Raw genomic sequence first — 18,011 nt, forward strand, 5'->3', positions numbered from 1 at the left:
ATCCTCACTGCTTTTTCCTTGGGCTTTTAATTCTCACCCTATTATGATCTCCCTTTATATTGCCAAAGTAGGATGAGCAGCAGCTTCTTGATTTGCATAGGGAGGAGGGGATGTGGACCTTTTAAATAGCCCAGTAACTTCAGGAAAAAGTCATATCTAAGCTGTTGAAACTAACAAGATGTTTCACTTATGCATCACATTTTAGAAGCCTTTGGGTTACACTTAACTTTTCACTCGATGCAGTTACATCCCAGTTTGGCAGATAAGTTTTTCTGTGATTAAATTTCTGCAGCTTCTTAAAAGAAATGGAGCCCCTAAACATTCTTCACCAAGTTTTCCTTACTGTTCCAGCATTAAGAAAAGAGAATGTGAAATTATAACAGTGGCAAAAAAAAAAAAAAAAAAGTTTGGCAGACAGATGAGGTTGTAGTTTGATGACTGGATTCCTGCTTTGTTTCTGTCCTAGGTGATCCACTGGAACTCCCCCAAAAAGCTGAGAGTGAAGAACAAGCACGTAGAGTTTTTCCGCAACCTCTACCTGACTTTCCTAGAGTATGATGGGAACTTGCTGAGGCGGGAGCTCTTTGGATGCCCCAGTGAGGCTGATGTCAACAGTGAAAATGTAAGTCAGAAGCATTGTGGCTTAAAGTGGCAGGGTGTTTTTGGCTTGCACAGCCAGCTCAACTTGGGTTCAAAGTCTGCAGATGAAAAGTTGCAGGTTCGTCTATTCTATGTTAGTGCATATATCAGCTGTGAAGAGAAGTGAGGAGTACCCCAATTCCCAGCAGCAAGGACAAGGACAAATGGTTGCTCAAGTTGAACACCAACCTAACAAGGTAAACTCCCACCACCGCTTGCATCCAACTTCGCCTGAACCAGGGACTCCCAGATTTGAAGGCTTAGGAAACAGGGTTTCAGCTTCACCCTTGTCTATTCACAAGCCTGTAGAAAGAACTGTAGCATGTGACCAAGCAGAAGTTTTGGGACATTTAGTTACAATAGGTAAGTTTGTTAACAAAAAGGGAAAGGGGAATCACACATGCAAAAGAAACAGGTCAAGGTTTGGAAATACTACTTACAGGACAAAATAACAAAACAGATTAAACTTGTCAATATGTATCCATGGAACAGGTCTTCAGAAAAACAGAATTTCAGAAAGTGAACTATCCAAAGCAAACCTTGAATAGGACAAAATAAAAGCAAACAAAAATGCAGACATTTCTCCCTGCCTTCCCTGGTTTTATCTCCCAGAGCCTTTAACAAGTCTTAGGTGATCCCTATTAGCTAGTCACAAACTAGCTGGAAGCAGTCTGGCCGGGTGTCCTGCAGGGAGAGGGCAGAGAGTTCTCAACAGTACTCAGCTGAATTCATTCAGCCCAGTTAGTGAAGGTTTTGCTTTGACTTTGAAGCCAGAGACAGCACAAAGGTGGCCTGACAGCAATGTATAGGCTGCTCTACACACAGAGAGAGATTTCTTGGCACCAGCCTTCTCCAGTATTGTGCCTTCCAGGCCTTTTGGACCACAGTTCCCTTCAGTGCCAGCCAGCATGACCAACGACCAAGACAGCTGGGCATTGTCATCCAACATTTCTGGAGGGCACAAACTGGGGAAGGTGGTATATTTGTCTTATCCTGAATCGCCTTACTGCTCTGTCTAGCCCAGGATGGCCTCCTTGAATGGGCAAGCTCCTCATGGTTTGAACCTGGCAGGTGTCTTTGCCATTTCAGCTCTGATACCCAAGACCCATTTAATTGAGGATGGCAAGAGCTGAACCTGAATCATTCTACAGCGAGAGCATTCATTCTGTCATTGAGCTCGGAACACTTTTCTAGGGTAGAGATGCAGCAGAAATGTTTGTGATGATGAAATGATAAAGATACAGAACTAATGCCACTTACATTTTTTGCTTCGCTTCATATCCTAGTATTTCTGCATATATATGGCAAGCCATAAAAAGGGAAGCATTTGAAGGTGCAATTATTGTGTGAAATTGTGCGAAATTACAGGTAGTTTTCCTCAATAATAGCTCTATGCCGATTTCTTCCTCTTTGCATGTACTTATAAAATATAATAGCAGTTTTCAGGACAGGCAGAACAAAACTTGCAATTCATGTCCCTCAGATGAAGTGGTCCTGTTCATTTAAATGCAAGAATATTTTTATATAGGTGTGTTATTTTGTGTACCCAGTATCCAATTTGTCAAAATGTTAGAGGAAGTATTTCTACATGATGTATGTAAATTGGCTTCTGGAAAGCAACACTAAGAAAATTCCATAACTGTTAGCAAGTTAACAAGGAAGGAAGATCCTTTGGAATGTTCCCAAAATGTGTGTGGACTTCCGCAAATTCTTCATTATCTGTATAGCAAATGTGGATATTAGATCTTACTGGCAGCATGGCTTGGTGGTTAGAGTGCTGGACTTTGGCTTCAAGTTCTAATCTCCATTCGGCCATGAAGTCACTAAGTGGCCTTGAGCTAACTGAGTTTTTGTGAGGTTAAAATGGATAGGAGAAGAACTGTGTAAGCTTCCTTGTTTGTTTGTTTGTTTTTGCAAGAAAAGGTGGGATATGAATACAACAAATGCATAAACATTAATGATATTTTAACTGTTGGTTGTTACACCCATGGTAACCCTGTGAGGAAGGTTAAGCTGTAAGCTTGCCAGATGTGTCTGGCTGACCACCTTTGGAAATTAAATACTAGACTAGATGAACTTTTGCTCTGATTCATCATGGGCATCCTTACATTCTGAATATTACATGGCTTTAGTGCAATGTACTCTCCCCATGTCAAGGCCTGTCCATCCTCTCCCACAGCAAGTTGTATTGGTTATGAGATGCTTTGCTGCCAGCAGAAGCGTGTGAGATGGAATAGTGGAAGGGGAGCACACAAAATAGCATGATGTCACAACATTGGATCAGGTCTACTGTAGAGGAGGAAGAGGGGAAACGTTGTGTGCTGGAACTGTTTTACAACAGCCAACCCACTTAACCATGGGTCAGTGGCCAATATTACTGCTGATCCTCTGCTCCTTCTGTTGTGCCCATGGAACCAGCTGTTCACAGAACAAACAGCTTCCTCTAAGCAGCCCTAGAAACAAATGGCAATGCTGGTTCCCAGAATCCTGAGGTCAGTAGAGCTCCCATCTACCCTGTTCCAGAACCTAGCATTTCTATTCATGTCTGGTTGCTTCAGGGGCTGCTCACTTTCCGTTGCACTAGCTATGCATCCCGCTAGTGCAGGCACAGCATTGGCTGCTGCCTAGAGTGTGTAGTGCTTTCCTGAGATATAGCATGGAATGCAGACAAGATTACCAAGAGGTGCCTGTGGGAAATGTCTGTCCATTTCTTAGTGCATGGTGAAATATAGCCAAAGGACATGCCATGGCTGGCTTTGTATTAGTCTGTGGTTGCTGTTGCACCACTTCTAGGTATTTACATTGCTATGGAGTGAAGGCCTATTCTCCAGATACAGCTGCAGTGTTTTGTCACTATTCCCTGGTCCTTTGTTTAGAGAAATAAAGGCTATCACATTCCAAAAGGGTTTTTTGTAGGTGTTCTTATAAATTACTAACATGTTCTGCCAACTTAAGCTTTCCCCACATGTCCACTTCTTATTTGATAAGGCTCCTAACCAGTACCACATTTTAGAAGGCACTTGTCATTTCTCTTGGACCATGGTTGATCTTCATGGATCACCAGATGGCTGAAAACAATGGCAAGTTTCTGCTTTGTATGTTTTTTGTTCCCAGGGCAAATTCCATTAATTTGGAGGTGTGGCTCACCCTGAGCAAATCTCTGTGGCAAAGCAGTTTCCCTCTTGCTCTGTAGTCACAGACATTCTCCACTGGCAACATGGAGAGGAGCCTGGTCTGTGACGTCAAGGCAAGAACCATGAAGTCCAAGTCTCTATTCTTGTGCCTACTCAGTTTAGATTGCCTCTGACCCTAGAACACAAAAGTTCCCAAGAGAAAGGGGCACAAAGGAAAATTCCCAGATATGGGAGGTAATTGCCCCCCACCCCATACATCATTGGGACTGATTGTGTGTTCTTACGACTTTAAATACCCAGCATACCATTCTCTTGTACTGGCCTTCTGTTGAACCTGAAAGATTTTGGATACCCTTTGCTTAGAGGTCCTAGACATTTGGATGATCTAAAAGCAACCACCAGCCACCCCCCTCCACTGCTCACTGTTTCCTGTGAATAGTCTTCCTCTGACCTGTCTCACTCATGTCATTAATTGCTGCTACTTCCAGATCAGCCATTTCTGCAGAGAAAGATTCCTCATCCCTGGGCAAGGCACAGCCATTTTACTAGGTGTGGGTAAAGACGAAGAGAGAGAAGGTCGTGGCATTTACTGAACACATTCTACCCTCTTTCATATGTCCAAGTCACAAATGATTACATTGGTGAGTGGGGGCAGGAAGGATAAATAAATCCACTCCACAGTGCTGATGCCAACCAATAAGGAGACTTCTAGGAAGGATAGTGCCAGTTCCCCTGAATTAACAGCTTGGCACTGTTCATCGTTCTGGTACCAGGAGGGGGAAATTACATTTGCCCAATGGGCAGGGCAGCAATCCGCAAAGGAAGACTGAAGAACAGGATTTAAACAGCTCTGCCTGTGATCATTTGAGGGCTAGTTGTATGGTAGCTTTCATTGTTTACAAGATCAATGGCTTGCGCCTGTCACTTTCAATCTGGCTGTGTCAGAATTCACCCTCAAGGGGTTGTTGCAATATGTAGGCTATTACAACTTAGCAACCTCATGTTATTAGAGGTATTGCATTTAGAATTTAATTTGTAATTAAGAGAACTTGTTTGGAATGCAAATATCTGTTAAATACCTAATGGAGTTCAATAGGGTTTTTATACTGCCCTCAGTTATGCTTTGGCCTCATTACAACACAGTAGTGCTAAGAAGAGACATTACAAAGAGCATAAATTAGATTTATACTGTTTGCCTTACGCGCCTTGTTTCCTGCCTGTATAAAAAGTAACGTATTCCTCAAGTATTTTATTCTTTTTCCAGCATATTGTTGTTTCTTCTCTGATACATTTTTTCTCTGCTTGTAATACTAGCATTTTTAAACCACTGCTCTGAGCACTGTGGGTTATGGTGAGCCATTAGTGCTGAATGGGGTAACTCATACATGTTAATTCATTCCAGTTCCCTCCAAAGCATGAGACACAGACAAGACTGACCAACTCTGCAGTATGTAAATATGGGAAGTGCACAGTTCATCTTCTGACTTCATGCTGGGCTGGGGGGGCAACTCAGAACAGACAGAAGTGAAAATGTGGCAGCCTGGGGGCAAGGGCAGGGAAAAACAGGGACACTAAACACTGGTGAGACCATTTCTACAGTATGTCCTGACCAGTAAGTGCCATGCCTGAAAGTGCATGGTTGACAAGACAAAAATGGTACTGCAATTAGTCTCTGCATGCCAGTGGGAAAACATACATATGGACCCTCTTCTTGGAACATTTTGGCATCTCCATGATACAAATGGCTCCCCTGAATTTCTTTGGAATAGTGTTTCCTAAGTGAAGACTGGCTTTTTAAAGCTGTTTTATAAGTATTTCTGAATTCTTTGGCACATTCCAGGGTCACACTTGTTGCCCTCATACTTAAAAATTCAGAAATCATAGCACTTCAGAAGTCATGTAAGTCAATATAAACTGACCAGACTCCAGCATCTCTCTGTACATGGGCAAGGAGACTCTTTTCCCCACCTACAGAGCTATTCCTTAAATTGGTGGGAAGAGCTGCAGAAGTTGCGTAGCTTTTCAGCTAGCTGAAAAAGAAACATCAGAGGAACTTTGTGTGTGCAAATTACAGCATATTCTCATGTATGAGTTTTCTGCTCGGAGATAATATTCTGTAACTACAGGAAGCACTATAATTAAGCTGGGTTGAAAGCAGAAACACTAACGGGAGAGCAGAGTTCATGGGCCTGTAATAGTTGCGCAAAAGAATTCTGGAAGACTCAGCTTGCCCTGACAAATACCACACCTGCCAACACTCCCATTTCAATATAACTATTAGAGGTCTGGAAACCTTCTCCTTTTTGTATCTAACCACCCTAGGCTCACATGGAAAAAACAGTGGTCTCCCACAGGAATTAATAACAATCCTACTTTCAAAAGAGGGAACCATGTTATTCTATAGCAGTCAGAGCAGCTCTGACTCACAAGAGAATTTAACAAGTCAGGAGAAGAACGATGCCTGGTATTCTTATGAGATTTGGAGAAGGGACTTTTCTTTGCCTGATTGAAGTTTCGATTTACTACAAAAGAAATAAGAAGTTACCAAGCATGTGAAAGATGAGACTTTCCATTTAGGACAGGCTTTATCTCACGGTTAGGTCCATGCGGACAGGCTCCTCAGGCTACATACGCTTTGTATTTCAGAACAGCTGCTGTTGCCAGCTTCAGTAGTCATTACATACTGGAGTATTATAAAGCAGAAGGTCGCCCATAGTAGGCTGGCCCTTGGAGCACAATTCTTCTGGGAAGCCAATGCTATGCTTGGTTGGAAGATACCTACAGCCCAAATCAAAAGTCATTTATTTTCATGTTCTTAACATTTAAATCCCACCTTATATGCAAAAGAGCCATCAAGGGATGCACAATTTAAATCAACAGGACCTTAAAAGTAAAAATAAAGAACAGTAAAAACAGTAAACAGTAAAACCATTAAATAACTGCATAATTTAAAGACATACATTTAAAAGGCTAAAATTTTAAAAGCCAAAAGAATGGGGCCAATTGCAGTGCTTGGAGGAGCACATTCTACAGTTTGTGAATGACACAGGGAAAAATCCTTTTTATGTGTCTCTAATAAACAGTTTTCTGTAGGCAGTGATGCTCTCAAGAGGGCCTCTTCAGAAGATTTTAATAGTCACAGAGGAGTTCCCGGCAAACAAGCAGTCCCTTAGCTAACCAGGTCCTAAGCAATTTAGGGCTTTAAAGGTTAAAACCAATATCTTTAATTGAACCCAGAAAGCCATTGGCAACTTCTGCAAGTCCTCCATGTGAAGTGCACTGCAGACTTTCCTTAGGAACAGACCCATGTAGAGCACACTGCAATAGTCTATATGTGCTGCAACCAAGGCATGGATAATCTGTCAAGTCAGACCATCTCTATGATTTTCAGTGTATCCTTGAACTTGGTGGGAATTTGATTCCCCAGCTCTGTCCCCACTTCCAGCAGAAGACTGGCCATAAAAATTGCAATGGAGAACCCAAGCTGCCTTGAATATATAGATCTAGTCTGGCTATTCAGGTCTTTGATTCCAGCCAATAATTCTGAATAGCTTGTGCTTAAAAAAAACCTGCAAAGCAATTGCTTGCAGAAGTTTGAAAGACTCAAAATGGTCTATAGAAGCCCAATTATAGTAGAAGACAGGGACTCTAGCAGTCAAAATGTAGACAGCACATGAAATGTATCATATTACTTTTCAGTTTATTGCACGGACAGCAAACTGGCCTCACGTAAATATATCGTATGGGCAGTCCTATCTTATTAATGATGCTTTATATACAGCAAGAAATGTGAATATGTTACCTTTTTACACACTTCTTAATTCATTGCTTATATCCGGATACAGCCATAGTTGAAATTAGCAATTCTCAGATCAGAATATCACAGAAAGAGTCTGACATATGGCTTGTCACGAAGTGTGTTAAGGCAAATTAAATGTGAAGCATGCTAATTAAAACGACAATATTCACAATTTAGCTGCAGCTTTGCAGATCTTGCTATACTATACTGGCTCAAAGCATACAAACATGCTGCTGTTCAACAAACCGGTTTTGAAATGGGGCAAGTGCACTCTTCCTGCCCCCTCCCTCCCCCACCCACTTTTTAAATTTATTTACCAGCAGTGGGGGTTTTCTTTAAGGTGAAAATAAAAAACCTCGCTGTACAAAACTAGCTCCTGTTTGTGCCTGAACGTGCTCCCTGGAATACAGCAGCAGTTTCAGTGCAATCCTGTATGCTAAGCGGATTTGCCTACACGTGACCTACCTGGGATGCCCTGGATTATCCAAGCTTTATGAGGAAACACAACATTAATATGTGACAGGTGTGGTTTGCCTAACCTTCCATTCTTCAGTGCATGGATTGAATCTGAGCTTGACTGGATTCACACAACATGGCAAACACTATGCTGTTTCCATAGTGCACAGATTTTTGCCCCAACTTACTGGTCGAACAGTCATGCAGTTGCCTGGGCAGTACAGTTTCCACACTCCGCATTCAGTCCTCCCAGCCTCGCCATGCATCCTACCACCCCCATGAGCAACATCTCCTTCCTTATTACCTGTGGGCCTCAGGTAATAAGGAAGTGCCCTCCTGATTGGCCCTGAGCAGCGTTCTCCTTTTCCCTCCCCAAGCGTACCTGCATGTCTGTGGTGCTTCCCAGCCGCTCCAGCCCCATAGAGATTTTTATTAAGTGAAAATAAACCATTTCACCACAATTGCTCCCTTCTTCCTTCATGTATTTTTGTGCTTCTGAACTATTTCATGTATTTCCAAAAGTAAACATGGAGACAGAGTCATGTTTCCAAAAGTAAACTAAGGGAGATGGCTGCATCACTTGGCCAATGGGAATAAAGTGAACAATGATGCAGCGGTTGCTAGGGAGCTGAGCATAGCAGAAACTGAAGGCTAGAAGGAGCCACTTCCGCAGCTGCTCTTGCCAGGTGACTCTATAGTATTTCCATACCAACAATAGTAAAATGGCAATGCCGGGTTGTGAATGACTACAGAAGCCATGGTGAAGCATGAAAACCTTAGCAGAGACTGAAGAGACTGTTGATTTGCTCCGCAGTTTCAGAAAAAGAATCCTACCACATTGGAACCTCCGAACTGGGTCAAGATGAATATAACAGACATACAATAGAAAGATTAGACAAGTGGCTTAATCTGTACATATGAACAAATATCAGGGGAATAGCACCCTGAGCCAGTGTGATATAGTGGTTAGAGTGTTGACTAGGACTGGGGAGAGCTGGGTTCTAGTCCTACTTAGCCATGAAGTTCACTGAGTGTCTTTGGGCCCATCACTGATGCTCAGCCACACCTAGCAAACAGGAGAGAAAGAGGCTCAAGGAAGCTGCTTTAAGTTCCTTGCAAGAAAAAGCTCATGATATAAATATTATAAGTGAATTAAATACATTAAAAAGTAGGTTTGATACAATGTGTTCTACTCTTTCTGCCGCATGCACTCAAAGAATAGTAGTGATGGCACCTAAAGGTTCATGAGAAAACCTGTTGTGAAAAAGAGAGATGGGGAAGGCTTCTTCTTTTAGACAGCTGATTGCTGCATCTTTAATTAGTTGTAGCAGTGAGGACCTGCAGTGTCTTAGCAAAATGTGTCATCCTTAACATGGCCACACATTAAGCCAGTAGCTTATAACAGTTCTGCTACTTATTCCGTCGGGAAGGCATGGGCTTCTCCAGAGCTTTCACAGCACCAATTCACAAGGATACACATCTGCAGAGATGGTCAACATGTGGCCATCCAGATGTTTTGATCTACAACTCACCTTTTGCTATGCTGACTAGGGCTGGTGGGAGTTTCAGGCCAAAATTTCTGCAGGATGTTAAACTGCCTTCTCCTGCTTATTGTGACAGCTCATACAATTCAGGGCAGAAGCCCCTCTGAAGCCTCTCTGTTGTGGTTGATCAACACTGAAATGGAATTTGCCTGTGGAAATTGCCTAGGTGCAGTAAGGGAAGTTTCCCAGGAAGAGGAGACTAAATAGCCGTGCAACCCAAATGCAAAGTTGGACATCCCTGTTCTGGAGCAGAACATTTCAGCTGTGAGGGGGTGAGGAAGGAGCTCTCTTTCTGTCTCTCTTCTCCTTTCTCTCTCAGACACATACACACACACACGTGTGTGTGTTGCACTGGGTTCCTTCTGGCTTGTTCAAAATTTTGCATAAAACATTAGGGCATAAAAAATGGCCTTTCTTTGCCCCATTCCTCTACTGTAATCAGTGAAATAATTTACTCCATAGTGCCATCCCATAACTCATAATTAAGTTGTTATATCCTTTTAGTTTGGAAGCCTGAAGTAAGCTGATAATCATTCAGTGGCTACCTAGATAATGGGTGCTTTGCAATTACAAACTTATAGCTTAGCTATTTGTGAAATTGGAACAAGAAGATACTACGATATCTCAAAGGAGTGGTGCAGTACAGCTCTCTTAACCATCCCTACTTAGACTGATGAGCAGGACTGATAAGGGAGATGTTAATGTCTTTTCAGGGAAGGAAAGGGGAAGGAAATTAAGATATTTCATCTAGTCATTTCTGGCCTTATTTAAAATGCTGACAATTGTGCTTTGGGGAAAATGAAATGAATGAGATGGTGATGAACAGTGGTTTTCAGTGGTGAGTACTTTGAAATGGAAGATGACAGAGATCTTGTGCTTGCAGTGGTGAGTGGAGCAGAGAGCTGCAGAACCACTCAGAGAGCATGGGTTGCACCAGCCACAGCTTTGTCCTTTCATGATAGTCCTGCTTGGCAAAGGTGGGGATCCAGGCCTCTTGACAGCCTCACCAACAGAGATAACCATGTAGCCCACCTCCTGCAGAGACCCATTGAAGGGGAGGGAAAACACATGCATGCCACCTCTGCCAGCCCTCAGCTATGTGGGGCAGGCTGCCCTGATATGGAGAGGCCCATGAGTTTCATACCCCAACATCACTGAAGTGACCCTCCCTCCCTCTCTCTCCCTCCCCCTCTTTCTCTGTCTCTCTCTCACACAAAACAACACATTTCTACCAGCCCTGAGCAATGGACCCTGGTAAGTGACCGAGTACTAGCCCACACCAGCTGTGACAAGGACAGCACCTAATAAATGATTGTGATGGGGACAGAGATGTAATGGGATGCAGGATGGGAGCGCAGAAGAAATAGGGAAGGAGAACATTCATGGCAAAATGTCTTTTTCAAGGATTTGGAGAAAATAAGGAGTTTCCCAGGTTTACTCCAGGTCTTCACAGCTCTATGCATAATAATATGTGAAAGCCCAGCAATCAAGGATGTGGGTAGCATTCCTTCCCTGCTCTGGCAACCAGTGATTAACATTAATTCATTGCAAGGCAGCATATGAATAAGGATGTAAGAAGTGTGGACGGGCAGGCAGGAAAGGCATTAGCCAAAAACCCCATCACACCTTATTAATAGGCAGCAAACAGGCCAGAGGTTCTCTCTCTGGTCCACTCCTAGCACTGGCATAGCTGACGGAGGGCACATGTGCTGAGGTTTGACTAAGCTATCAGCAGACCAGGTGCTGCTCCCCAGCTGGGCCACTTGTTCCAGGCCAGGCTCTCCAACAGCCTCTTCCATATGCTGGGCACACATGAAGCCACTACTCAGCCTGCATCACACTGCACAATAAAGTACAGGTCTGACACCAGCCACATTCTACGTACAAGAAAGTGTCAAGATTTACATAGTTAGGTTCCAAACATTGTTTTAAGAAGAAAAATAGTCATTATGTCTATATCTGTGGGGAAAGAATGTATAGGAGGAATGAACTGACATAGAACGCAGAACAATGCCCCAGAAGTTCCTTGTTAGTTGCGTATTTAGGCTGCAATCCTGTAGACACTGACTTTAAAAGTTGTTCTTGTTGTTAGTCGTGAAATTGTGTCTGACCATCGCAACCCCATGGACAACATTCCTCCAGGCCTTCCTGTCCTCCACCATCCCCTGGAGTCCACTTAAGCGCATGCCAACTGCTTCATTGACTCCATCCAGCCACCTCATTCTCTGCCATCCCATTCTTTTGCCATCTATTGTTCCCAGCATTAGACGACTTTAAAAGTAATACAGTGTAAAACCCAGCCTTGTGTTTTCTTCTATCGAACTTCCTCTGTCCCTCATTACTGCAGGGGTGGAGAACCTCTTTCTGCCCAACAGCCAGATTCATTTTCAAAGAAGCTCTCTGTGGCGGCATTCCAGTGGTGGATAGGGCCACAGGCAAAAGAGGCCAGAGCAGAAATATCTGCATTTTAGCTCAAAGCTCTTCAATCCTACAGACTGGGGAAAAGACAGCACAAAAGCTGAGAAACCACCAAGCACTGGATGGTAGCGGGGAAAGAGGGTTGTGGCCAGAAGAAGGGAGCCTGGTCATCTGCCCAGAATGAGACCCCAGAAGTGCTGGATTTGTTTGAAAAGGTTGTTCAAGTTTTGCCAGTTCTTCAGGAGAAGGGAGCTTTAGAACCATGCAAGATCATCGGCCAAGAACTCCCTTTAAGTATACTTAACCAGTGCTGTCGCTGTTGCTTGTGAACATATTACTTCCACTCACTACACAGACTGCCTTTCTCTCTTGCTGCCCCCATGCTTGCAACAGCTTCCCGGGTCTCCTATGGGCTGCCACCAACCAGTCTTACTTCCCCCCCTCAACTCTCACTGTCCTGCTTTGATTGAAGCAGACTCTGAGCAAAGGGATGATCCAAATAGCAAGGGAACAAAGCATGCAAGGGTCCAAGCAGAAAGGGCTTGGTTCGGTGGGGACCAAGCTAAAATGCAAGTGGTTGTGGTAGCAGGCAGAACTCAGAGCCCTGTTCAGCAGCCGGCTATGTGACACAGTCGGGCAGCAGTTCAAAGGCCAGGAATACCAAGCATCAATCACAGTGCAAGACAGAAGGCTCTGGAACGGAAAGAGTAGCATTGTTTCCAGGGCTAGCAAAGCATCCACAGAAGACTTTTCTCCCCGGGTTTTATCTGTTGCTCACCTGGAACATATTCCAGCTCTCTGGCCGGAGCCCTTCTCATCGAGTCACTTTCTCCTTCTTTGCAAGCAGGCACGCCTTCCCACAGGAGCGCCACTGGTCTGCCACTTGAGGAGACATTGCCAGAGTCAGGGCCAGAGTATTGCCCAACCAAAGGCCCCTCCACCTGACCTGCAGCCATTTCCCCCAAGGACCCAGGCTCCCGCTGGTCTGATCTGAGGTGCTTTTGATTTCTGGAAGCTCAAACTCCTCTTCAGTGGACACATGAAGCCCACCCATTCTGTGAAGTTTTTGGCACAACCCCCTAGTTCCCGTACCCAGTTGTAACTCAGCCTAGACACATGTGACAGAGACACATGTGACACGTATTACCCGGCCTCCAGCTTACCCCCTTCCTCTTCCTCTGTCATTTCTTTCTTCTGGGTCAAATTTTAGATTGTATCCCTCTCCTCTCCTCTTGTACCCCCAAATCCGCCATGCACAGTGATGGCACAATAATACCCCGAACCCTGTGAAAGTTTCTGTCTCAAGTGACAGCGCACTTAATAAATTGTGCAAGTGGATCAATTCAGCTTCTTCTTTGGTGTATTTCCATCAAGAGGAGCTTGTGCGTAGACCTCCTTGCAAACCCAGGCCAGCAACTGTGGAGGCAACAGAAGCTTTTCAATCTCTGAAACGGTATGATTTCAGTCCCTGTGTCTTGAATAGCTGACCATCATGTGGTTGCTTAGAACATGTTGTGCCTGGGCCCTTTAAAGTGCTACTGCTCAAAGAAATTCCTTTTTTTAGTTTCTGAAACATTATGTTAAGCAAAGCAAACCACCAGACTCTTCAAAGCTTCTGAGAAAAACTTGAGGGTTAGAATCCTAGCTCATTATTTTAAAAAATCTCATGAAGTTATCATGTCCTCTGCTAGATAGCAGATAGGTTGTTTGTTTTATGGGTCTACAGTCTGGGTATATAAATTCTTAAAGTGGAGGATAATAAAATTGCTTAAAATGAACATTTAAGATAAACAAACCATAATTAAAATGCCCCACTTGCAACTCATATCCAGCAGGCAATGAAAAAGCATACCATGCCGAATCAAATCAACTTACATCAGGAAGTGATTTGCATGCAATGACATCCTGAAATTTGCATTGGACAGAAGAGGAAAACCTTCATGTCCTTGATTTATCTCATCAGCAATTATTTCTATAACTTTGAAAAGGCTGCTTTGGTTACTGGCAGAATGAGGGAGGGCTCTGGCTTAGACACTTTTTTTCTAGATTAAAATAATAAATTCTGTTTTTCAAAAGCATGTAAAACAAATGCATACTCTCAGCTGGGTTCCTGTATAACATATAGGTGGTAGTAAATATAAAAGACTCAGACTCAAACTATACATTCCCCTTTAATACATAGTATGCATTTCTCCTGCAGAGATCCTCATGATAGATATATCATCCACTCAGACTATCAGGTTTACAGGAAAGTATTCATACATGGAATGAAGGAAGATGCTATTGTATTAGTGAGGCCCCTAATCTAAGGAAATACTGCCTTTCAATAGCAAGAACCTTGGTAGCATCTTGACTACTATTTGGCGTTGTTGGTTTTTGCAGCTCCAGAAGCAGCTGTCTGAGCTGGATGAAGATGACCTGTGCTATGAGTTTCGACGGGAGCGCTTTACTGTCCACCGCACTCACCTGTACTTTCTACACTATGAGTATGAGCCTGCCTTAGATAACACAGATGTAACACTGGTGGCTCAGCTCTCAATGGACAGGTAAGGAAATGCATCTGATTTCCACATAAGTAATGCAAGAAAATGCAATTCGTATCTGCGAGGGAGTTAGAGCAGAATCCACAGCTGGCTGGTTCGTGTGATGGCCAAGCAGTTCGCAAGCCACAGTGGCTGCACATGAAATCGCCTGCCAAGTAGATTTTCTCAGTTACCCTTGCCAGTGCAGCTTATGGTTTCATCTGCACCCAGTGAGGGTGGGTTGATGTCATCGTGAACAAACAAACAAGGTCCTGGGCAGCTTCTTTTGAACCACAGCAGCAAATTACCTTGCCAGGTTCAGATGACATGTAAGCTGTAAGCTGTGACACTGTGATTAATTAAGCCCATTGGTTTGCCATGTGTTTGCAATGGCAATTCTACAAGCCAGGTCAGCATGTCAACAGGAGAAAAGACATTTTGGGTCCTTTGATAGGTACGATGTAGTTTTGTCTCCTTTTCTTTTGAAGCACCAATGGTTGTTCCAAGTCGAAATAAGAAATAAAGCTTCAGAGTGGTTTCTTTTGAAGCACCAATGGTTGTTCCAAGTAAAAATAAAACTCGAGAGTGGTGGACATCAATGCCAATGTGCAATCTTCAGAACTGGATTGATTGACCTTGTTTGTACTTAATTGATAACCATTGGATGAATCTGGAAAAAAGATAACATTGACTGGTGATACAAGCAGTTATTTGTGTTGGTTCTGCCTTCACTTTGCATCATCTGACATAGTTCACTTGCCTTGACTCATGTTGGTTAATTGTTCTTTTTGAAATTATTACTCTACAGCTGCCACTGTCCCTGCTACCCCACTATTTTCTGCTTGCTACACACTACAGTCTCCTTTGAACAGAAGCTCAACTGAGCTAGCAATTTTTATTTATCTGTCAAAGGCATTTTTTCATTATTTTAAACTGATGCATCCCAACAGTCTGGATAAGCCCAACACATATATTTACTGTTTGATTAGAGAAGCTTGTCAAATACAGATGTGCACCAGTCTTTTCATATAAACAAAAAGCATCACATAGAAAACACAACAACAACATCCTTCCATCCTGAGCACCTGCAGTCCAGCTTCATCTGGATGAGGGTAGTTTGTTCAGGAAAGAAAAATGTCATGTTTTCAAAAGAAAGAAGTAGTCAGTTCTGCATTTGGCAGAGGGCATTTAGAACATACACAAAACACCTCTGCGCCTCCTTCAGGAGGGTCAGTGCTCCTCTGCAGGGAAACCCTAGAAACTCACAGCTGACCCTGACTGCTGATTGCTTTCCAACGAGCACAAGTGCATAAGAACCACCACCTTTGGGTTGCTGCCCCAGCATTAGCCTCCCTGCACATTCAGTTGTCAATTCACCGTTTTACCAGAGCCTCTTCTATCGATTTTTAATTTAAGAAACATTTCCTTGGGTTTTCTGTAAACCTTCCGAGAGAACCTCAAGTCCTGTGCGAATGCCACATGGAATTAGGAAAGCCAATGAACATATGTATGTTTTTCCCTCCAGGATTTTAATTCCAAGAAATGAACTGCAGCTTAGCACTGTTTGCTGGAGACAATGCAGTGGTTGAACATCTGTTTCACTTTTTGGATTTATGCAGGGAATATGTGGTATGGATGCATGGGTGTACCCATCTTTAGTCAGAGAGCAAAAACTGTTCAACCTTGTAGAAGAAAAATACTCTTTCTTCATACTGTCATGCATTGTTGTTTACCGATCTGAGTTGGAGATTCTCTCCTTCAGCTAAAATCAATAAATAATATTCCTACTAAAGTATCTTTAGCCATTTTATTTCCTCTTGCACCTTTCAATGGTTTTTCACAGTCTTCTTTAAACCAGCTTCTTTTTTTAATTACATTCCTTCCACAGCAGTTACATCCATTTCATGTGTTTATGTCATAGGTAAGGACAGGCACAAACACCAAAAACTGATGGGGCTATAATGTTTATTCTTTCGGTAGATACTGCAAAGAAAGCAGGTTGGATAGACAAGTTTGCATTGCTTTGAAATCCACTGTCTTTGGACACCATGCCATATAATGGTAGGGGCAGATGTGTAGTGTTTTATCGTGCCCATCTTTGTGTAGAAGATTGTGAGCATTTTCTCGTTGGATCTAAAAATAAATGCTCACAAAAGAAACCTGGCCTACTTGGAATATCACAAAAACCACGAGTAAGCCCAAACACATTATTCATCCATGGTTTGGGTCCTGTTACATGCAGACCAGGAAGTCTGCCTTGTCTCTCCCCAACAACAAACAGTGGGAAACTCATGGCTTGTTTAATCACCTTGTTGGGCTAATTCGTAATAACTGGCCATGCAGGGAGGCCAGACAAACCCAACAGCCAGCAGTGGCAGAATTCCAGAGTTGCAGAACACCAAAAGTTCCAGGCTAATTGAGAAATTCCTTTGAAGGAAAACAAAAACCTGAACTACTTCAGATCCTGGGACAAAGCTCCCTGTTTCTTTCTAGTTACAGCCCCTTCCCCCTCATTTACTACAAATGTATTGAACAGTTGTATCCTGTCCAGTCACTCTGTGGTGCTGATAATGAGCACTGCAGTCAGGAAGAGGAATATGACAGTGGCCAGGTTTGCAAGTCACAACAAGCAAGAGTAGGTTGATCACAAACCCCGGCTGGTTCTGTTGTTTTCTATCCCCCCATCCCCTGCTCTTGCAATACATCCCTGCAGCCACCACAAGCAAAATACCCTCCATTATGATACTGTTTCCTCTCTGTTTCAGCTGCTTCTTCCTGATTGATCTGCTGAGCTTTTACAGCAGGTTCTTCCTCTTTCCTCTTCTGACTGTAGCTCCATCTCTTTAATGTTTCCCAGCCAGGCCATTCCCAAGAGGGTTTTAAAATATCAAAATAAATATCCTGTGATTACCCACTTCTTGCTCTCTTCATTCCATTCTCCTTGTTTCAGAAAGTAAACAGGATGATAGACACTGTGCTTAGCCAATAGGAACAAAAGTGATAATGTGTATATTACCAGGATCCCATCAGTAGTAGAGAGGCGATACCTGGAGTGACCCCTTTTATTGCCACTCTTTGCACAGGACTCCATGGTCTTTTTCATCATGAACAGAAAAATGGAGCTCCCTAGTCCAGCTGTCCAATTGCAGAAGGCATACAACAGACTTTAGTTTCTTGTTGCAGTTTCTGGGCCCCAGACAAGCCATGGTGATCTACTTCAAATGGGTTCAGACAATAGAAAGATACAAAAATTACAATTATTTGTTATGATGTGTGAACCCAGTCCTACACAACAAAATCTGGATGGTGGAGAGGAGAGAATAACCTTAATTTCCACCAAGTGGAGCAAAGTGCTTTGATCTAGCTCTGAAAAGATGATGCCCAGGGTTAAAGTCCATGGTGGTATTCATTGTGTTTCCCATTTTTGCCTTCTGCTGACTGTGGGTTGATTGCAACATTATCTTTCTGCCTATAAGAAATGCATAAGTCACAGCTAGGC

At 43.1% G+C, this 18,011-nt stretch overlaps 1 protein-coding gene across 1 annotated transcript in view; it reads left to right on the forward strand.

Moving 5' to 3' along the window:
* The window catches only part of LARGE1 (LARGE xylosyl- and glucuronyltransferase 1), a 386,604-nt gene that overhangs the window by 337,018 nt on the left and 31,575 nt on the right, over positions 1 to 18,011 (forward strand). The window contains exons 10-11 of the mRNA XM_044441252.1: positions 467 to 622; positions 14,373 to 14,536. Of these exons, the coding sequence (XP_044297187.1) occupies positions 467 to 622; positions 14,373 to 14,536 (320 nt within the window). The remainder of the gene's footprint in view (positions 1 to 466; positions 623 to 14,372; positions 14,537 to 18,011) is intronic.

This window comes from Varanus komodoensis, unplaced genomic scaffold, assembly GCF_004798865.1.
Source record: "Varanus komodoensis strain SLA01 unplaced genomic scaffold, ASM479886v1 scaffold39, whole genome shotgun sequence".
In the NCBI taxonomy this organism is placed as follows: domain Eukaryota; kingdom Metazoa; phylum Chordata; class Lepidosauria; order Squamata; family Varanidae; genus Varanus; species Varanus komodoensis.